Source organism: Etheostoma cragini, chromosome 16, assembly GCF_013103735.1.
Source record: "Etheostoma cragini isolate CJK2018 chromosome 16, CSU_Ecrag_1.0, whole genome shotgun sequence".
NCBI classification, from domain to species: domain Eukaryota; kingdom Metazoa; phylum Chordata; class Actinopteri; order Perciformes; family Percidae; genus Etheostoma; species Etheostoma cragini.
This window is the reverse complement of record NC_048422.1, coordinates 21,251,274-21,275,121: the sequence shown is the minus strand read 5'-3', so window position 1 is coordinate 21,275,121 and position 23,848 is coordinate 21,251,274. Positions and strand designations below refer to the sequence as shown.

Sequence of the window (23,848 nt, the reverse complement as noted above, 5' to 3'; positions counted from 1 at the left end):
ATATATATATATATATATAAAAAAAATCATGTTTTGGAAATTGATGTTACTGCCTTAATTAAAGAGACCATCCAACATTACGCTTTCACTATAATCAAGGAAACTTGCTACACTGGGCACGAGAGTGGCGCGTAGAGGTGCATATCCTCCGTAGAGATCATCTCTACAAGTGTGCAAATAGGACAGTCTTCTATTTATATTTTTTACACAGAAATAGATCATAGTGTCATTATTTTTTTTTAAAGTAAACTACCAATATACAGGAAACGACTCAATGACCATCAGTGAGCATATTGGCAGTTTTGTCTTGAGTTTCTGTTTCGATTAATTTTTCCCTCAACTGCGTCCTCTGATAACATCTAACAGTAGATTAATGTATCATAGCGCTCCAAAAAAACTAAAGAAACAACAATCTCAAAGCAAAAGCTCTCCGTCTCACCTGTGACTTACACAATCCGTTGTGTGCGTGCAGCAGGTGTAGCCACTTGATAAATCATTCCACGGCACATAGCCTACTGTACGCTGCCTTGCCTTGAGTGGAAGCTGCCTTGCCTTACTGTACGCCCCTCTAACATATTAGCGCGTTAAATGTAGCCAGAGTCACGCAACCTTGCCCCTATTTTCAATTGTTAATAGCTGTTGTAAAATAGTTGTGTGATGTGTAAATCCTTGTTGTTTTTATTTATTTTTAAAATTGATGTGCACTAAAACACAATTGTTCTTGTGGTCACACAGTTAAGTGTTTGGACAAACTCCCCCCAATTCTACACTTTGTGGCCAACAAGAGCAGCATACTGTACATACAATACATATAACTTTACCTTATTCTACTCAGTGTCAAACCATCCAGACAGGCAAACAAGCTGAAAGACATTCATACCGAGCAGATGAACAACACACTTTAGCAAATTTATTTAGAGAACTCATTAATGGACCTGATACTGGGAAATAATAAATAATTCCCCTGCGTATAGTTAGTTAGTCTGCTGTTGCTTTTGACAAGTCTGAAAATAAATTCTGCACACTGTCACATTCATTAGGAATCAACAGCAAATGAACAGCAAAGCTTTCTCTTCTTGTTCTTAATGATCGAGGATCAAGTCATAGTTTTGACATTTTCTTGCTTAAGCTCACCAAATTTTTATTTTTCACATACTGCATTTTTGCAACACAATTGTACAAATATACACAATTATTGGTTGTTGATTAGTGTGGACATCTTTTATAACCATTGCATTCTATTTGTAAATGTTGCTGCTTTGCTTTCCTGGATCGTAATGCTGTAAAGTAAACCACTGTGAAGATAAATACTTGAAGATGTTGTGACATACCATTAAAGGGTCGACATTGTGGGAAATATGTTTGTTTGCTTTCTTGTAAATAGTTAAAGGCAGAGATTGAGACCCCGACTCTCATTGTCTCTTAGTTATAATAATAACAGCCGGCAGCCAATTAGCTTAGCATCAAGACAGGAAGGATTGATTCTGTGTTCTTCTGTATAACCACAACTTGTCATTTATGCAATTTGGGTTTTATATGAATTGAACAACCAATATTTACCTTGTTATTAAGAGAACTTTAGAGGTGCCAAAAGCACTGACACCCTCTGCACTGTCAGTAGTGTAGTTCTTACCACCCAGTCAATGTAAATGTTTGACTCAAATGATGTCATCTCTTCCTTTCCTGTGAATGAATGGGAAATTGGGAAACTAAACCAGCTACACTCATTTGTCTGACAAACTAACTTCTGTGTTTCCTTTTGAATATCAAAGTAAGAGCACTACAGGAGCCTAATAACATCACAGGAGTTGCCGTTGTTATGTTTAGCTGGTGCATGTTCAGGCACATAAAGAAGTCTTGTGTGTAGAGGAGAGAGACCATGGGAGGAGGTGGTGTCCAACAAAGGAATAGAGAGCTTAGGGCAACTGTGCACAAAATTACTGTTTGGAAGCTTTTGATAAATGCAATTACAATTTATTTTATTAGTTTATCAAGAAAAATCCATTAAGACAATGAAAAAAATTCAAAGAGAATAAATTAAAATTTCTGAGTTTCCGCTGCTTAATTTTCAGAAAGATTCATAATCACAGAGGAACACACTGAGAGTCAACTGTTGCTTCTTAAGAATTACTCAACAGCTAAATAAATAAAATATTAAAGAGGAAAATTGAGTTTTCAAACAAGCAAAACTCCCCTTTGTTTATCATGAAATAAACACTGGAGCATGAAGCAGTTTCTTTGCCATAATGCAGCCTTAATAAAACAAATGACACATGCAATGGATCACAGGGAGTTTGGGATTGAAAAAAAGCAGTAGTTTGAGCTGAATTTATGGAGGAAAAAAAAATTAATTCATCACTTACTCTGTAAGTGTCACTAACTAGAGTAAGCTAAATTATAAATCAATCTCAATTAAAATTTTACTGTTCTACCTACTGCAGGGTTTGTCAGCATCAGTTAGAAAAAATTGAGTAATGTCTGAAAGCTCTTGTGGTGTAAAATCATAAACTGTAAAATACAAAAAAAGACATATTGCAGAACACTCTGTCCTTCCTTTCCACCTGCATTTTTTTAATCACATTAAGGCAGAGTGATGGCAGTAATAATATGATTAAGTACACCAATTGTTGAACTCAGTTTACACCTCAATCAGGTTTTCTGAAAGAAAGACAAAGCCTCACTGTACTCCATTATCATAAAAGTCAATTCAGCATGAGTACTAATGTCTCATTCATCCCGCCAACAGCTATCACAACTCATACGTGAGAAAAAATGTGATGTTTAAAAAGTAACTATGTTTGAACACAAATTAGTAATTCTAAATCTGTACAAAGAAACAAAGTATCTTGGATTAAATCATTTGCAGCCTGTCAACTGTTATCCTAGTCATCCTCTTTAGTACATCTATTTAAAAATGTCCTCAGTTCTGCCAAGAGATTCTCTCACATGCAGGATACAAGCACACAACAGCAGAGCCAGAATGTTCCTCACTCTGTTTGTACCGTAAGTGTTAACACAAAAAGGTCTCAAAGTCCTAACTGTGTTTGTAAAAGAGCATGCGTCCATACATACTGTAGAGTACAAAGTCACCCTGCAGCGTAAACACACACAGCTCACACACATATTCTTGCCTACCTGTAGCCCCCGTCTCCTCAGAATGCTGGACTCGTCCATGGTACAGAGCCCCGACTTATCACGCCTGCCTACCAGCGCATAGCCATGCTGCACTGCCTAGCTCCAGCCTCCTCCTGCTCTCTCCCTCCCTCAGGCTAAATCTGATCTTAGCAGCTGCTAAACACTTCCATCAGAACTTATCTGATTGGAAGGAGGCAGTCAGCTGACACCTCCTCTTGTTCCTCTCCTCTAACTTCAGGAGTGAAGGAGAGATGGAGCGAGAGAGGAAGAGAGAGAAGGGGGGGGAAATAAGGGCGAAGATAGGCAGTCCTAATTTAGCGTAGCAACGGGTGGGGGTGAGTGGGTGGGGTACCAGGGACATGTGGGAGCCCCAAGACTAATTTCTCTGAGCAGCCACGCTTTTTGGGAACCCTGGGTGACCATGAAAATGAGAGGATATACTTCCAAGCATTGTTCTGCTCCAACCTTAACAATGAATCTGGCATCCTGTCTGCGGCAGCCAGGCTAACTGACCTCACTGGTCTTTTTGCAGCCAATGCGTAATATGAAGACTACAAAATTCACACCTGAACGTTAGACCAGTAAGGAAACATGATGGCTGTGACTACAGTTAACTTTAAATGTAGAAGAGGAGATGGGGGAGAAGGGGAGAAAATGGGTATTACAAGGCAGAGGAAGAAAAGAATACCAAGGCATGCTGTTTAAGTAAAAAATGTGGCTGCGCAGGACCTTTCAAACTTAATGTGAAAATGTCACACAAACTGCTGTGGGCTAACTTGTACATAGGAAATGCTATCCTCATTCCAAACAACCCAATACTGAGTCATTATCATGCTGAAATCAACCGCACTTGCCTGCACAGCCTGTTCTATATACCACTGCATAACCTGTGTCAATTTTTACCAACTCTCACGCTGCTTCTGTCGCTTACAGCTCTGCCCGGAGATTACTTTTTTTGAGGCAGTCAGCGAGTGACCACAGATCTTCACACTCACTAACTCAATGTTCCCACACCCTCCTGAATGATTATTTGGATAAATAAGTTGTTTCCGATGCCATGCTGCCAATTCTATCCTGTAATTTTGCATTCTGTTTCAGTCTGTGTTTTTCTTTGCGCCCCCCCCCACACTTTTGCTTTCTCTTTTTTCACCCTCTCTCACTCATTTCCATTCACTGTGGTACTTCTCTGTGAATATTAAGTGGGCCTCTTCCATTCTCCTCGTCTCCAGCCAAGCTCAAATGATTTTCTCTTAGCGAGTTTGGCTTAGAATGACAGCTACCCACCACCACAAGCTGGTGGAGGAGGTGCACAGGACTGTCAGACAGGTGACCACTACATAAACTTTTCTCATTTTCAAACCTGTACAAAAGAATGCAGATGGAGTGTGCTGGGGTGACAGCCATTTGTGCTGCTGGGCTGATAAAAAAGCCAAGAGTAGACAGCTCAGGTCTGCGCTCGGGTAATCAGGCTGTTTTTGAATAAACCCCTGAAAAACCTCAGAGGACGAGGATTACAGTAGTCAAGTTTTTTCAGTTGGAACAATGCCCTCCAGATTACCTGAGGAAATTGAAGAATCCTGTAATGTTCAACAGACAGGTCTCAAGTCATTGCTCAGTCTAGGAACAATTAAGAAATTCCACATTACACTAACAATGAAGATAAGAAGCTGCAGGAACACTGGGGAGGGATCATTTGTCTTATTCAATAGAGATAGAACTTCTTCTGCTGTATAAAGTGGCTGTAACAATCACAACATATAAAACAGCCTGGTGTTGATACAATAGATCAATCACAAAACCCCTTTGGCAATCCCACAATCGTGCAACCCATTTATTAAGAGTCTGCAGCCATGTTAGGCTTTACTTATATGCACAGCAGTGACAATGCAAGTAACAGTGTGTAAGCCTGCTAATATTTTCTAATTAGCACAATACACATATTGTACAAAATTTTGCGCAAATAGATATTGGGATATTTGACCTGATGGTGGCGCCAGAAGAAATGCAAGGAGATGACCAAAGTCATTAGGACTATACGTACATCATCTAGATACCATAAATGTCTGTACACAATTGAATGGCAACACATCCAATAGCTGTTTTTCAGCGGTGAACCAAAGTGGTGGGCCGACAGACAGAGCAACCTTGCCATCGGTAGAGCCAGGCTGCGAGCACTGGCTAAAATGACTAAATATTTGTTGGCTCAAGCTTCTCAAATGAGACGATTTGCTGTTTTATTCTCTATTTTATATCATTATAAAATATCTTTAGGTTGGAAAAAGAAAAGTCAATTTGAAAATGTTATCTTGACCTATGAGGAATATTTTAATGGATGTTTTTATAGAGTAAACAATATATGGTATAAATAACCATTATAATGTAGTTATTTATTCTACTCCCATTGCTAGAAATAAATAGTAATTAAAAATATTAGCCATAGTAGTTTTTAGTGAAAAGAAACACTGCTATGAGTGCGGTTCAGGGCAGGTATAAAAGGCAGGCAGTTTGTGGCCTTGGAGCATAGCCATAGAAAAGCCTTTGGGAGAAGTCCAGGGGTTGTCTGAATCATTTCCTCCTGGCAGGTGGGCAGCTGAGGTTGTTTCCTTTGCCTTTGGAGAAAAAAAGAGAGCACTGGCACCGAAAGCATGCAGCGAGTGCTGATTGAGTGACCAACAGCCTCTGCTCTGCTTGAGCTTATCAGACCAAGAGGCGACCTGCAGATCTGAGGCCGGTAGAGGAGGGACATGGGTCTGTGAAGAGAGCGGTAAGGAAAGAAAGAATCAATTCCTTCCATACAAAGGAGTCCAAAGAATCCATTTCACCAAAGCCAAAGGAGTGAGAATATCCAGCCATGTTAAAACCCTGTAGAGCCAGCCTCCGAATGGACGAGGCAAGTCTTTAACCTTGACAACAAGCGCAAAGATAGTAACCAAAAACCAAAAGCTGTAAAGACTCCTTTCAATTCCTCTCTGGTCTTTCGATTTTGAATTAATTGCAGTAGCCAAACAAATGCAAGCATTCGTGAAATTAAAATGTCATCTTGAGTCCACTTGGACAATCTCTTTTCAATTTATTTACTTCAGTTTCAAATAATGTTAACACAAAGCCACACTGTGCATAACACAAGGTCACATTTGAATCTCAGAACAGAGAAAATTGGATCTCAAACAGATTGGATGACACCCATATAGTTACAGTAACTCAGCGATTTACTATATGCATTTTTGGGGTGCGTTTCCAAAGCTATTCTGTGGAACTTAACAGTGCAAGGGAAGAACAAAAAAACCTCATGAACATGAGCTAAATGTTGTTTTATCCAATAAGGGAGTATTACTATTTTTCATTGTAATTTTAATGTTGCTGAAACACCGACACACAATCTCTTGTAACTAAATAAAACTTCCTGCAGAGATGGTGTTCGCTGTTTTGTTATAAATTCAGATGGAGGGTGTATTCAGCTTTAATCTTTACTTAATCTACACTAATATTTGTGTGTGTGTGTGTGTGTTTGAGAGAGAGTGTGTGTGTGTGTTTGTGTGTGTGCGTGTGTGTGTGAGAGAGTGAGTGAGTGAGAGAGAGTGTAACATGTTACATTTACAGACTATGGGTCAAATTTAAACATTACAATACACGCAGCCATGCAGGGATCACCAAACAAAGAAAGATACCACAGACAAACGGATCAATAAGGGGCAGCTAAGTAACTTGTTTTCCACTCTCTTGTTTTCAGGTGGCTAGTCAGGCTGGATAATCATATTTTTTTCATTTGAGGTTGGTTAAACAAGGCAGGTTGTACAGTGTTGCATGATTATTCTTTTGTATTTGTTAAAAAACGGGATGTTTTTTCTGACTAGACAACACGTTATGTTTGAACACACATAAACTGCCGCTCCTTCCTGTGCAACAACAAACTGCTCTGACAACAATGATATCAGTGAAGGACATCACTGACTACCATTATGAGGGAGAATGGGAGTCACACAGGCACAACATCAGGATTATGACAGTCTTATCTCCATATCACACCTCAAGTGAAGTATTGATTTTCTGCCAAAGATCATTACAGTCAAGAGAGATGTGCCACAGTTGTGGAGGGGCCATGCACGCCCAGGGGCATGATGGTAGAGCATAAAGGAAGGATAAAAGGCAAAATGCTATAACAGGAGGGGGTCAAAGCATGGCTTTCTCATTGTAAATACATTATTATTTTTTAGTTTGGCCTCTTAAGTCGTAAAACAAATGTCGTAGTAATTTTTACTAATTTATGACATTTTATAGACCAAATGAGGATAATGGATTAAGTGAGAAAATTAATCAGAGGATATCCAATTAATTGATAATGACAATTGGTAGAAACAGCCCTAAACTCAACAGACCTGAAAGTCTTACAGTAAATTAAATAACAAAATAAGACATTCAACAATTTCAACGTCGGCTTTAGGGTATTGTTATAGCAACCAGCAGAATGTTTCGGTAATGAAGCACTAGAAAACTCATCAAACCAAAGTTGCATTTTTCCATCACACAACAGTGAGTAAAAACAAACAGGGAGCCATTACTTTGTGTGCAGAAGTGTTCACTGACTGTGAAAGATCCAAATTGGCAAGGCACAAAGTATTATTTTTACCTCATACCTTAATACCACCTTAAAAACACAAGTCAAGTGCTCAGATCAACTGTTACACTATTATTTGCACTAAGTATTTCCATGTTTTGGACTGTTCATTGGGCAAAACAAGACATTGAACAACATCAACTTGGTCTTTGATTTTTACACAATGAAGCCCTACAAAATTAACAAACTCATCACAAAGCAGCAGTATGGCCCTCTACAATCATGGTCACGGTAAAGGAGGCTCATGCAGCCACTGACTCATTCTAGTTGTAAAGCAGCACAAGAGAACTTTTTCATAACTTAAAATAATGCTTCCAAAATCGTTTCGGTGGCTCACAAACACGTAAAAGGGAGAGCCTTCGGGGCTCTCTACTGGCTATAACCACACTATGCAAGTTTGCCAGATCGGGTAGAAGATCTGTAGTTTGAATGAAACATAATGTGACGGTTCCGCTTCCAATCTGTAGGGGGACCGAAGCGGGAAAAGTTCTCTAGTGTTGCTTTAAATTAAGGAATATTTTTCTGTCAAAAGCTTTGAGAAACAGTACCTTCTCTACAGAAATTTAACTACAGTAACACTTTGGTTTCTTTATTAACTCTGGAGAACTGTGAAGAGATATAAAGTGAATTATGTCCTGCTAGATAATAAAGAACAAAATGATAAATTAAGCTCTACATTTTCCAAAAAGTCCTTGCATTTAATTTTTAACAATATTGTTACTTTACTGGTATTTTTAGTGACTAATAAAACAGTAATACAGCCTGAAAGTGAACATTTCAAATTTTCCCATTTAAAACTAAACTATCAAAAGCCAAATCCAAAAGCCAAATACATCTCTTTAGACATTGATATATTTGCCATTATATATGATATATATATGCATTTGGTAAGAATTGACAGCAATACTCAGTGCACTAGATGCAGTCCAACAGAGAGTGTGCTGGCAAACCTCTATTCATTTATTTTCAATACGGTCAGGGCTTGCTGTGCTTCCCAGTTATATAACCGCCATTATGACAAATACCACTCTGCCTGTAAGATAACAGACAGGCATCATCTTTTTAGTTTTAAATACAATGAAGATGAGGACTCACATTTAACAAACGTCTAATTGTGAGATACAAATCTGAGATGAAGACAGCAACTTCCATTTAGAAACAACTAGCTGAGGTGTTTGTCCGTTTTGCTTTTTTTCTCAAGGTCAGCCAATTCACAATCTTTTCTAAGCTTGTTCTGCAGGCAAAATAATACAGTGGATGTAGCTGAACCCCTTAGGTGTCAAAGCAGCCAACTCCCAAAGATACCATTAAGATGTAGCAACACATCAGCCATTTATAGGACAATATCTGAGCAGCAGTGACCAGCATCTCATTTTCTCATAGAGCCGACAACTGAGTCACCAGGGACATGCAACAGTGTTGAGAATAAGAACAATGTAACATTTGAGCTGCATATTACAGAACATATTTAATTGCATACTGTATACATTCTAATGAATGAAGAGAGGAGTGTGGGATGAAAAAAACACAGCATTGGCAAAAAAATAGTTTTACCAGAGAAAAGTCATTTTACGGGCCCGGGCAAAATTGCAGCAGATAAGAGGACTGGACTCGTCCTCAGAAGAGCTGAAGGTGGTGCGTTTCAGCGTGGAATCTCCTACAGTAAGGATGTGCAATGAATTTTCTCACATTGCAGTGGATGTAGTAATTGCTAATATGTCTTATTATTTCCTTTTACATGGAAACTCATTTTTGGAAGTGTAGTAGTGCAGCATGGCATGTAGTAGAGGGGGCATGTCGTGCTTTGCACCCCAATGCTCTTTCTTAGCAAAAAGCCCAATTTTACCCATCTATCTCTGATCCCATTTGCTGAATGAATTCTGATGAAAAAATGTGTCTCCTGGGTCCCCATGACCTTACACTCACAGCCTCATCTGAGAGGTGAGTGCAGAGTCATTCACGGCTCAGAGTACACCAAGACCACTTACACCAAATACTCTTTCTACTTCTTAATACTGTCCAGTGTGATCGGATACAGAGAAGCTCTTAGCGATGAATGAATTTCAAATATTGCTGTACAATTGTCTCAGAAATAATTCTGATTCTTTCAGTCACATTTTAAAATATTTATTTATGTAATACCTTTTTAAATAAATTAAAAAGTTTTGAATGAATTCCAGGATATTTATTATGGTTATCTCTGATAAAATTAGTAACACAAGTAGACAGCTTATAAAGTAAAACATGGCCCTTTATTATCTTATTATCTTTATTATTTTTTGCTAATTGTATCCCTTGTCATTTTTGTTCCTATGAACATGTATAGGGCTCAAGTTGTTAAGTTTCAACAACTAGAATAGCTTTAGCCTAACAGTCCGACCAATAACCACTTATATAATTATAATTTGGCATAGCTATATTAAATCTTTTCTCTTAGGACCTTAGCTAATGTTTGCAATTAATTGCGGTTAAACAAAGAATTGACAATGTTTCCTTAGAGAGAGGTTCAGGGTAGAGACCCTGAACCTCTCCTGCTGAAGTATCCTTGAGCAATATACTGAATCCCTACCAGCTGTGATCGCATGCTCTAACCTTCCTGTGATGGATGGCAATTAAAATCAATGCCTATGGGGATTATAAAAACACAAATATCTTAAAATACTGGTGAAGATGTTAAAAGACTCATTCACATCATCAAGACATAAACTGAACCAACACATTGACTGGAGGACTTATCCACTGGAGGGCAATTATGTTACAGGAAATCATGTATTCATTCACTCTGCATTGCACAAAAACCAAAGGGATTAATGTCTGGCTTTTAAAAGCCTAAGGATACATGTGTTTTAGCTCTAAACACTGAAAATACACTAGCCCCCTCTAGTGTACAGAATTAGTTCAGATGTTTTGTACCTGTCTCACAAACTATTTTGTTAGTGTAAACAAGGTCACTATGATGTCATGATTCCATCTGAGAAATAGTTCAGGTTGCCGTGCCTTTTTCTAGGTTGAACCACTTAGATCATTAATGATATAAAGTGTCACTTACCAAAATAAATTGTCACAGTAAAATCACAAGCACAGATATACATATTTATGCACACACACGTTTTTTATTAAATTAACCTTTTCTCTAACTGATGTCGAGTACACACTGGGAATGACTCATAGCCATTGGATTAGCCTCTACTTTTGATTGTATCTCACTCCGGAGACAGCCAGATCACGATATAGCACATCAGAGTATCGGTCAGCATCCTCTGAAAGAACACGCTGAAGGACACCTCTGTCTTCATGACTTCATTTGGTTCAGACTACAGTAGGGAATGCATACTACTTAAATAGTTTTCTTTCTCAATGCATTTAATTATCATTGATAAATGTGAACACTTGTTATGTTGCATGGCTTTTTATGTTTTGTACCCAGAGAAATAAATACAAAACAGACAGGTCATTCATTAAACCAGAGATCAGCTACAAATCCAAAAGAAACAGGTATTAAATAAATTCTAATAGATACCAAACAAACTGTTCAGGGTGAGGTAATGGGAGCGTAGATCAGGATGCAGAATATGGTCTAGGGGTCATGATTTAGGAAGTACTCACCAGGCTGGAGGTGAGGGAGGGGTCCGACTTTCCGAGGTTCAGGGAACGCATACGGATCAGGTTAGACAACTCAGATGATGGCTGCCAAGCTGTGTGTATCTGCTGGGGGTGGGAGGGTAGCAGGAGATACTTTCCTGCAGAGCAACAACATGAGAGGTTCAGGAAATGTTTCACCTTTTGTCAGTTTCTCCAAAGAGTTTTACCCCCCAACTAAACTTCTCAGAATTCCTAATTTGTATAACTTTTCAGGAAATAATTAGAGGTGATATTATTCATTATTTTACAAAAGAGCAAATATATATATATACACAAAATATAAAAACTTTTTTTAATTCTTTATTTCTCTTTCATTAATCGTCTCACTATGACCAAGATTCACCTGGTGACCCTTTGGAGGGCCCCATCCTCTAAGTTGGGAACCACTGGACTAAAACACTCAACTATGAATAAAGTAGTGAAAACTAGTGCCATCTCAACCAGCTACAACAGTAACACGCTGCTTACAAATTGATCAGTTTTAACTGTTAAAGGATGTGGTACACCGTAACATATGAGTCAAAGGGTCTGTTTTCCTTCACAATAAGTACTTTTAAACTTTAAGTACTTTGCTAATAATGTTCTCTACTTTGACTTTAAAAATTAAATTAAAGTTCCCAGGGCTAGCACCTAGATGGCACCAAATACTGCTTTCAGCTGCCCTCTTTAATCCTAAAACCTTAGTACAAAGAGCCAGACAAAGATTAAATCATAACATAAGCAGCCTCAGCATCTGAATCAGCAGCTATTATTGCACCACTGGCACTCCATGGATTGAAAAATCATTTGTTTAAGTGTTGTCACTCTTTATCCACATGTGGGTATTTCCATTTCCTGTTCAAGTAAACACTTGAGGAGACAGAAGAGGATTAACCATCTTGGCACAGTGAAGGAAGGGAAGATAAGTAGACGGTGCTCAGAGCATAAAGGGAATATGTCAAGTTCAGATGGTCTAAAGCCACACATCATCAGATGTGTTAGGCTTTTATGAACTGGAGAAGTCTGGGTTATAAATTTAGTGTCCTGCAAAGAGCAAAACATAAACTGAAAATGATAGATTTCAACCACTAATGCTGTCTTAAAGACAGTTAATTTAGAATTGCACTTAATTTTTGCAGTGCTGTTTCCTACGTCCTGGTTCGAAAATAAATGTCTGTTTATTCTCGCAAGTGTTTTTTCCACTGCCAAACTAAATTATAAGGCTCAATTCTGGACCTGGATTTGACATATACTGTGCTGCATTTCACTAATAATTACACTGTGATCACAATTGTAAAATTGGGAGGATTAAAGAGAGACCAAACAGGATGAGGAGGGGAAAATTGTGGTCCTTCCTTCCTTACCGGCAAAATCTTTCCTCACTAAAGCCCATCATATCCCAGCATAAAGGAAATCTCTCTTTAGGCACTACCCAACACTCTTAGAAAGGGGGGTACCAGGTAGTAGCGATGTTTTTTTAGATTCAATGCAGGTATTTGCAAGGTCAGACCACTCTGTTCCCAACCTTGTGCAGTTGCCCCATTTTTCAAGCACACATCTGCTGCATGAATCATGATGGGAAAAATAAATGGAACAAATCAAAGGTCTCTACACACACTGTCACTGTTTTTCTGGGTTTCATTCAGTTAGACATTTTATATTAAAAGAGTCTCAGCCAAGGTCATCTGTGCTTCCTTATCCTTGCCAAATTCACCAAACGGTAAACAAGGCTCTCTGGCTTTCCAGGCATGTTATGCAAAAAAACATTTCAACTTTTATTTATCATTTATTATTATAGGCATAGGTTATATAGGTTAAAGCATGTCTTAACCATTCCAGTATGTGCCCTCAGGTACTGTGTTAGCTGCAAGCACAAACTAGTTATACTCTAATAAAACATAAAATATCAACAAATACAATTATGTGTAAATCAATACCAAAAAGAAAACCCAATCTAACTCATGCTTTAGTAACACAACCGGTTCATGGAAGATTACTTGCTTCTGGTTAATGTTTGTTTATTCATCCTGTTCCTATGTAGACCGATTAGTACAGAGTAATGCATTCATTTAAAGCTGCACCTGATGAAAACACAATCTTTTATTGACTGTGAAAAGGTCAATATTTTGATCAGTGAGGTTCAAAGCCCTAAAACAGACAATCAGCATAAGGTCTGAAAGGAAGCAAAGAAGGCTGTAGTCACAATAAATGTAGTTGTCCTGAGACAGGAATGTATCTATGCTCATGTGAGCCAGACACACACCCCTCTAGCCAGAGGCAGAATATAACTATAGAGTTAACTCTTTTCATGCAGCAATGTTCTTCTCTTTCCTTTGTTACTGGAACCTGGATATATCTTTGATGTGCAGTATGTTCTTGAGACCTTGAGAAGTCATATAGTAATTCTGACAGAAAATCTGTTAAGGTAGTTTGTATTCGCCAAGTAAGTTTACTCCACAGGATTTGCTACCAAATCCATCAACTTAAACCCTCAAATCATCCCCCACTGAACAAGTACAATTCCAAGAGGATATCTCCCTGCTGACTTTACACATTCCTCATCACAGGAGCGCAGTCTGTTTCATTTTCACAGCACACGCATAAAGCAGTGCCACGGACAGTAAAAAAGCAAGTGGTAAGCTTGTTAGCTCATGCATTCTTTCGTATATCCTAAACCTACATTTTCAAACAGTCCACACTTCAGCCAATCTTTTATGGAAAACAAGGGGTGGGAATCTCTGGGCACCAATCGACTCAGAGGACTACGAGGTAATGATAAAATGATTATGGATGCATCATTTTTTATTTCTAGGCATGATTTATTTTCTCTCACTGTGTGACTACTTGCTTTTTTAAAACAAAGCATATTTGTAATGATTCATAATTTTAAAAACAAAACAGATGAATTTCCTTCCATTATGCTTCATTAATACAAGAAACACAAAATATGGTTTCTCATGTTCGTTGTGTTCCCAATCACTTTGTCCAAGTCCCTTTTCTCCTAACTTCACAGAAGACAACATGTTTCCAGTTTTTTTTTCAAAGTCCTTGTAAACATGGATTCTAATTTCTAGTATTTTTCCTTAACATTTAATATTCATGGTTAATTAGGCAGTCAAAGTTGAAGCTTGGGGAAAGAAATAGCTTTTGTTATTATTTAAGAGTTTAATCAATAAAACGACTTTCAGTCGAAACCCCACAACGGTCATCTCAGTTTCAAATACTGCTATATCCTGATTGGTGCTCTGAAGTACCCTTTTCCAACTACGCCCCGCCCCTTTTGAACCAGCAAGAGGAGCGCTGACAAAACGGTATGAGAAGATGACAGACCTGTCAATAAAAAATTGTTTCAAATTTGGCAGAAAAGGGTTTGTTCCTGTGTTATCCCATCATTTATTGAGTGATTGAGGAAATATGTTTTCAGTGATTTTAAATCTGTAGCAAATGTTTGATTAAAAAACAGACAATGATGCAATCCTATTTGCTAATCAAATTTATCTCTGATGCACAATGAATTGTGTCCTGCCAAGTGTGACACTGTCATTGTTTCTTTCTTCTCAAAGCCGGGTTTAAGTGACAGATGGCAAGTGTTTTTCACTACTTGCTGAAACTGAAAGCAGTTCAAAAGGGTTGTATGTTGGGTTCAAAGAGTTTTTTACTTCAAAGATTTTCATTAAGGAACTATTTTCTCAACAAAAATGCAGGAAACACTGTAAACTGTTTACAGCAGGGTCTGTGGATTATCTTGATTACTCTCCTCTCTCGGCTTTTATTTTTCCAAATCAATTATTATTGCTTTGAATAAAACTTCACTCACTTCTAGCGTACTGGGATTGTGGCACAAATCTGTGAGATCCCGAAACAACAAGCAACACAAAAAAATAAGGACAGATATCCAGACAAAACTGGCTGGATGTCACTAAAGGTAAGAGGTCAATTTGTTTTTGATTAGACCCATTAAGGGGTATTCATTCTCCATTGAAGAGCATCCACGTATTCTACAAATGATAGATGGCCGTTGATTTGTGGCAATTAATGTGCTAATGATTAACACACACTGTTTTTCACGTGGATCATGAAAAAAGACTGCTTTTACAGTAGCATCTTTCCAAACCCTACAGTAAAACAGTGGCGTGGAATCAGTTACTTATAAATCCATACATTTCTATGTCTAATAGAATGTCTAAAGCAGCCTGAATACTAATGTGAACCTAAAATGGGAATGAAATTATTACCTGTGAGACCACCCCCGAGACTCCGTCTTCGAACATTTTTTCCATCGTCACTGAGATGCCGCTTTAATTTGAGAGCAGGACTTAATCCCCGAGTCAACTCGGGGTTACTGGACTTCCTGAGGTAAGCGGAGGGAGGGTAAAGGATGTTGTCCAACTAGAGGAAAAGACAGAAAACAATCACTAGGTTAAAAAAGACTTAAGGTTAAAAGGTTAATGGTAAGTTTTTGTCCTAACCATTTATATATGTTTTGTTCAACGAAAGAAATTACAAGAAAGCTCAACTTGTAGCTTACAAACCATTTATCAGTGCATATATTATCTTAAATTTGTATTATCCTAACCAATTAACCAGCCAACCAAACTCCAGACTTACCCAGGAATCAGAGACATGTTTCCATGGTAACAAGTGACACCAGCTAAAGATTGCTGACGATGCACTAAACAACAATTGAAAAAGGGTCAGAACATGGCTCATACAGTGGTTTGCCAAAGTGTTGTGGAGCCTCGGAACTCACCGAACCGACGAAACATAATACGTCTCCATAACAGCGAACGGATGCTAATCTGTACTGTCACCCATAAATGAAAACGGCAGCTGATTGGACGAATGCTTCACTTGGGTCTAGCTTCTCCGAATATTCAAAGGCAGACTGTCATGGTGGCTTGTACACAATGCAAACAATACGACATATTACTAAAATAGTTCACCGAAATGTGTTTCTGTAAAGATTTTGACAGTACGCAGATTGTTAAAATGGGTAAGTTGTCAGAGAAAGCAGTAGCAAAACATATTTGCATACAATACTAGTGAGAAAGTAAGTTGTCTACATAAAGGATAATGGACAATTAAGAAATACATTATACACATCAAACAGCTTGCACCAGCCCATTTGTATTCTCAGGAGATAGTGACCTCGCAAGAAGCTCGGACCACATAACAATGCCCGGGGGTGAGGAAGAGGCCCTCCCTGAGAATACAAAGATATACATGGCTCAGAGGATTCTGTGGAAGGAAACACTTTGCTTCTCTACGGGAAGATTCATGATCCCAGTACAAACAAGGACAACGGAGACCAATTCTTTGTGGGGTGGCTCGACCTCTCAATCAATGCAGTAATGTAAGAGTGACACTGTGCAGAAAAAAATTATTTAAGTAATGCATTATCATGGTCCCAACTAGAGAATCACATAATCTTATGCAATAAAGTTGAACTTTAGTCATCACTTATAAATACAATAATTTGAGGCAATTGTTTGCAGCTCTGCCGTAAGCACAATTAGACCCTGTAAAATCAGGACCCTGACATGCCACAGCTCCGCAACAATGCTGTTCATTGTTTATTTGAAACATACAGTACTATATGTGATATTTCTGTACCCTGGAAATCCAGAGTTCTCGCGAGAGCACAATTTGAATTTGCTCAGCGAGTCACTCTGGCATTCAGTAATGATGCACATTAACTATGCCCTTGTAGCCGAGCTGCACCAATCACATCGGTGTACCTGATAAAGGCGGGCAAGAGACGAGCTAAACAGATGAAGACAGTTTAATCTACCAGTTAGCTCCGCTGGTAGATAAGCGTATGGGGCTCTTGATATGTCACCCCTTGTGTTGTTTTGATTGGTCGTAGTGTTATCCAATTGCGTGCACTGAGATTTTCAAATGCACGTTTGGTGCCGCCCCTCGAGATGGGCGACTTTCAGTACTTGATGCCAGACCCTTAAAATTTCCATGCATATATCTGCAATCCTCTGCCTGACCTGTAGCAGTTGTACTGAGACATGCAAATGAAGAAAGGAAAAGAAACCAGAATAGTGCAGCAGGATGGCGAAACATGAATTACCTTCAGCTATGTTTAAACACAGACATTAACTATATTTCAAGTGAGTTGGCATACACAGTATGCATGTACCATTTCATGCATTTACTCACAGAAGACATTTGCTTTATTACAAAACCTATGGCACCGGTAATGAAAGAAGACTGAATGAAAACTTTCCATCTGTGCAGAACAGTGTAAGCCTCAAACAAGTCACTTACTCAGGAGTAGCTTATTTTTTAACAGGTTATATAACATTGCAAAGATGCCCCTTTGCCAGATTTCGATCTGGACTTTTGTTTCAAATTATTCGGTTAAATTGCAGTTTTCAGAAGAAAAAGAAATTAAATCAACATGATGCCTTGACTATTTTAGCCATAGTTGCAACGATATGACTAAATTATATATTTTTTCATGGTGTGGAAAAAGCTCAGTTTTGTCAGTTGGTGCAGCATTTACAGTGGGTTAAATATTTAGCAACAAATAATATCTAGGTAGGAACTAGTTTGTGTAGAGCAACCCATATTCATTTAGTAATGTGCAAATCTCCATTTATTAAAAATTCAAGTGATAACTAAACAGAGTTTGAACTTACAAACAGCTGTGTAACTGTCTTCAGGCACAGAACATAAAGGCCAATACATTTAGATTATTTTACAATGACAAAAGAATGCACAGACTGTTATGTCATTTTAAAGCTAACGGATAATAATCAAGCAATGCCTTTATAAGCAGCTTAGAGATATGATCTGAAATAGAAACTGCATCATTCAGTCCCATCGTTTGTAGAAGGAGGAAGCTTTCTCAGGACAGGTCATTATGCTCGAATACCATGAACCACAGTGATACATGTTGCATGTACTATGACCCGATCAAGCAGAGCTTAATCGGCTCATAGTACATGGTAGTGTCACCAAGGTTTCTACATCAGAAAGAAAATTAGATGAATTTTATAATAGTGGCTGGTTGTAATTCACTGTCTTTCTTCATCTACTTTCATTTAAAGCTGGTGCTGGGAGAAATCTTTGCAGTATTTTCATTAAGGTCTTTTGTGTTTGGCTTATTGCTTACATTTAACAAAGACATAAGAAGGAATGTGATGTTTCTGTTTTGTTTGTTTAGTTGCTTTACGTGCAGATCACATACTATTAATAGTCACCAGCAGATGACTTTAAACTGATAAAATCAAATACGACAATCAGCGGTTGCATCTTGCTATCTGTGCACTGTGCAAAGTCTGAAGTTTAAAAGGCATGCAATATATTTTGGTGACATTTGCTTTTAACTTGACTATGCGAACATGACCTATCAATCAATATATAAAAAATGAGCTTTTTAGGAGCAGTATGGGATGCAGAAAATGCTTTTAACCTTTCAAAAGGGCCATCGGTAAACACTTTTTCCTGTTCCATGATTATCTGAATTTGGGCAATTTATAAGAGACCTGACAGTAAGCTCTGTTATTAGAGGATATTACTGTTGGTCTAAAACATCTGCATTATTTCAAAAGTGGGTGCCAGCACTTTAAATGCAAACTTTATTACATGGTAGCACCGCAGTATAAGCCAATAACAGTTGGCTCTCTATACACACACATTGCCGTTTGGGCAGAAGCCAGTGCCCTTTCACCTACCATTCCTCCCTGCCTGCAGCACAGAGCCACGCAGAGATTTTGAGAGCAAGATCAAACCTGACCTGCCCCTTCTTCCTCCATCCTCTTTCCACACTTCGCTTCACAAATAATGACTAGTAGCAACAACACTTTGTTGTCAAAGCAGAGAATAGACAGAAAGCAAGAGAAACAAAGAAGGTGGACCGCTATTAACTGCCTTAACTTGCTATTAAGAATACAGAGTCTAATATTTACAAAAACAACCCTGGTGCCCCTGTGGTCAATGATACCATGTAAACCACAAAATCTGTTTAGGTGAAAACAATACACTCTGCTCAATACATCCTGCTCTATCACCCACAAACACATGAGAACAATCCATTATACTAATCACTAATACATTAACCTAGCAAGGACTTCTTGACATATCTGACATATCACTGTTTAAGCTGATATGAAAAATAACTCTCCGTTGGTTTCTACCAAGGGAAATATATGGCTCTCTAGCTGCAAGATGCAATAAAATCTTAATAAAAGTTCCAACATACTGGGGATAAGACAGAGTGCAGAAAGCAGAACAAACCCCAAGTAGACGTTTTGCTTCTACTGTTGACCTTCACCAGCCAAGACTACAAAAACTGCATATATTGGAGGTGGGTGAAGACAATCCACTTTAGAAAAGAGACATTTTTACTATACCGTTAAACAGACAAGCATGCACAGCCACCTAAACAAACTGACAAGCAAAAAGAGCTGCAGGAAGAGCTGTATATCCTACAAAGGCAAATTCAAGACAAAAAAGAGCAAAAAAACAAGACTGCACACAGGGACATTGTCCCCAAGGACAAGTAAGAAGTACTCCAACAGTCCAAGGCAGCCAGGAAAGACTCCTGAATGCGGTTTACACTACTTGACCATTAAGACGTTGACACACCAAGCGGACAACCAGAAACTATTGGCAACGAAGGCCGACACTGACCAAGAACTGGCAACGACGAAGGCTGACTGTGGCGTCGCCTGACGTTGGCCCAAGCTGCCTTTATCTTGGCAAAACATTTGCACTGAAACACACCGCAGAGACAAGTGGTAATCAATCGTCATTCCAAAAGGAAAACCGGATTCAAACGTTTCTACAGTTCCTTTGATTCCCTCCCCACTGGGAAGACGGCAGAAACCGGGAATTGTCTACCAGACTCTCCATCTCCCGGGCTGTCACCCGTTCTCTCAGCAAGTCTCCCTGCGCTGGGAGCTGGGCAGAGGGACCGCACTGCCCCCCACTAAACATGTCATCATGCTACACTGGTTACAAAAAAATATGCGGACAAAATTGTCACTCGTGGCGATAGCAATGTGCTTTCCTACGATGTGACAAGTGCGTGTGAATGAAACAATAAGTTGTTACACTCTACTAATTCTGAAGCTGCTAGGGCGCTAATTGTTTAGAGGTGCAGACTAGAGCTGTCAATCTTCCTCTACAATACCATTCAAATTTCATGTTATTTTTTTAATATTTAATGTGTAAATGCAGCCTATTATTAAAATGTACTACACTACTCAGGCTTATGCATTGTCAATGCCACTATAAGCATGTAGTTGTTGTTAGACGCTCTGTCCACTAGAGGGACTTCCAACATTAGCCTGAGGGAGACCCACGTCATGATAGATGCTAGATGTTAGATCATGTGTGTATATACAGTACAAAACTTATTTTTTGTCTCTTTTTGGCCATTTGTGTTGGTTTTTCTCCTCCACTCTTGCCTAAACTCTAAGTTTTTGTCCATTATCTTATCCTCTTCCAGGAACTCTGTTTACTGATTTATACATGTCTGGAGACAGTAACTTTTAAATAAAAAACAATAAAAAAAAAAAAACCTAACCCTTTTTTTCTTCTTTTTTAATAATAGATTATCAATTTATTAGAATCGAGCATCTAATCCTTCTAGAGAGAATCATGATGCATCTAAGAATCAGTTTTTTTCCCCAACCCCACTCGTGGCCTGCCTTGTGTTTGCCGTGTTCTGCCTCTAATTGGCTTACCCTGTTATTCTTACCCTAACCAATCCACACTCCTCGTGCCTAAACCTAAATACGTCGACACGGCTAGCAGATCTGATCTAGTATTTTCCCTACCTCACAATGCCTTGTGTTACTTACTCCTGCTAACTCTTTGTTTAGATATGGCTTAACAAAAGCGAGTAGGCCAAGGAGAGAAAAGGGAGATTAGCTAACGTTAGCCTACACATTTATATCTATCTATCTATCTATCTATATATATATATATATATTCTATATAAAAAACTCTTTTAGCATTCAAATAGTATCGCTTTTTTACTATTTAAATTATATTTGACTTTAGGAATTTGTTTTAACAGCCCTAGTGCAGACAGTGCAGAGAGAGGAAGAACTATTATGGTCTTCATAATAAATTTCACGGTATAGGATATTATTTTATAAACATGCATTTTGTAATTTGTAGATATGTATATCTTTTAAAATAATTGTTTTTGTTAAAATAAACCCTGCACAAGTAGTTATGTATCTCCTTTTACATACGTTTGCCATCTTATGGACATTTTGTCTAATGTGCAAAAATTGTTATTCCAATAGTTCAAACTTAGGTGTTTTTAGAAGGAACATTCAAACGTTATTTTTGGCCAGTTTGATAGCTCTTATGGGTATCGCCAGATGAGATGAAAAATGAGAAGAGCTTTCTCTCACGGTTGTTTTTTTGCTATCCTTGCTATCGTTTTCAATGAGATGGATTGGCTGTTCAGCCGACGGCCGACACTTTGCACTGGTGCGGGACACACCACACAATCTAGGGTGACGGTCGCTCACCGTCAGCCCAACTTGGACCGATTGCCGCCTGAATTACAAAAGGTCAGGAGAGTTGAGTCATGATTCACTCATTAAAAACAAACACATCTAAAGCAGTTGGACAACGGAAGAATAAGCAAAAGTATTCACACCCGAGGATATTAATTCCCTTTGAGGGCTTTGAGGTGTTGTTTATCATTATTCTGAGATTGGAGTAGGAAACCTTTTACGAGTGTCAACAAATTGTTATGTGTCATTCATTGGTTGCTAGGACAGAATAAGCACACGTCATTTACAGTAAAACAGGAAGACAGAAGCCGTACATTAAAAAGGCCTTTTTACTTTGCCTCTTTTTAGTCATTGCTGTCCTTTATTTTATTCAAAGCTCTCCCTGCCATTGTTACTCTATCATATGCTTTTTGAACGAACAATTGAGATTAACACAGACTGGTAATAATTAAATCACATTTTTCACACATGTTAACACACTCCCCTAAAATCATAAACTCAAGTAAGCAATGGTACAGGGACTTCAAGTATCACTTAGTTTGGTTAGAAATATCCCGTTGGTGAAAGTCTAGACCCTCTACGCTGAATAACAAAGACTTTAGCTTTGAAAGTCAGAATTAATCGATGTCCATGTTGTTGCATTTAACAGTACACCGCCGAGTGCAGAGTGGTGTTGTTAGATAACTTCACTTCATCATGGTTGGTATTTCACAAACAGAGTGAAATATCATCAACCAACAGGACATTTTAATCAAAACAAGTCATTTTCCTATTTTAGCTAGTATAAAGCAATGTTCCATATTACTGACAAGGAGTCCATTAAACTGTATATGCAATCCATAACAAGTTTGCATGATGATAAAGAGCCTAATGTTGCTGATGCTTCATGGTCCGACATGATAATCCTTTTTTCCCCCATTTCCTTTTCAGTAGCATGGAAAACAAACGCATGGTGGGATTATACAACGTAATGGTCATTTTATACAATGCAGGCATCTTGGTGAACTCTACTCAATGAAGTCTTGAGATAAGGAAGAAGGTCCATCTCTCTTTTTCTCAGGGTCAGCTGCAGTAGAGCAAACTATGTTCTGGTCGACCTCGTCACCCAACATCTGTCTTCAACTCTCCCCAAATTAGGCAAACAGCACACTTAAAAGACTCACGGCTAAAATTCAAATACCTCTTTATGCTGTGAACTCTCCACAGGGTCATTCACATTTTTGTCACCCAATTAACACTTTATTTTTCTCCTTACACTGACACTGTCTTTTCATTAACTAAAGAAAATCTTTGGCTTTGAGTATTTGAACTTTGTGTGTTCTCAGGGGAATTCAGTTTCCTGTGTTGACATGATCTACAGTTGGAAAAATACTTTCCTTGTCCAAGTTCATAACATTGACCATATTAAGATTTCTTATCTTCTGCATGTAAAGAATTTAACCATGCCTCATGTCTTCCACCAAGGAAGTCATGTTTTCCTGCGTTTTACCAGAGTATCTTGAGAGATTATGTTATTCATTCTGTCTAAGCTGGTGTACCAAAAACCTGATTACATTATAAACATGATGTGCATCCTGGAACAACTAGGATTGTTTTTGTGTCTCTGATTCAATCATGACATGAGACATAATGTTGTTGTTTTTAAAAGCAATCTCATTTGGGCCCAACTAGCGTAAACAGCGGCTTGATGTTGCAAGACGTATTCAAGCAAGAATCTTTTTTAATTCTGCAACACAGCATATTGTCAGGAATAAGTGAATTAGGGCTGTTTGTTTGCCTCAATAATCTTGTTACCGGTATAAAATGCATTTAATAAGATGTTTGTATTGCACTTTGACGTGCACATAAACAGAGCACTGCTTCCACTTCCATGTTGTGTTACATTCCAGCTAATGTAAAAATCATGTCTGATCAACATAAGACTTGAAGACAATATGAGAGTGTGTGTGTGTGTATATATATATATATACATACACACACATAT

The 23,848-nt window shown here is 38.3% G+C and overlaps 1 protein-coding gene across 9 annotated transcripts in view; it reads right to left on the bottom strand.

Annotated features, from left to right (window-relative positions):
* The window catches only part of mast4 (microtubule associated serine/threonine kinase family member 4), an 84,441-nt gene that overhangs the window by 55,059 nt on the left and 5,534 nt on the right, over positions 1-23,848 (bottom strand). For 7 of the 9 annotated variants that reach the window (XM_034895588.1, XM_034895594.1, XM_034895591.1 and 4 more), the window contains exons 2-3: positions 15,607-15,760; positions 11,357-11,490 (exon numbers count right to left, since the gene is read on the bottom strand). In XM_034895588.1, the coding sequence (XP_034751479.1) occupies positions 11,357-11,490; positions 15,607-15,760 (288 nt within the window). Of the gene's footprint in view, positions 1-3,135; positions 3,232-11,356; positions 11,491-15,606; positions 15,761-23,848 lie in introns of those variants that run through there. The other 2 variants (XM_034895600.1, XM_034895601.1) reach the window with 1 other exon arrangement.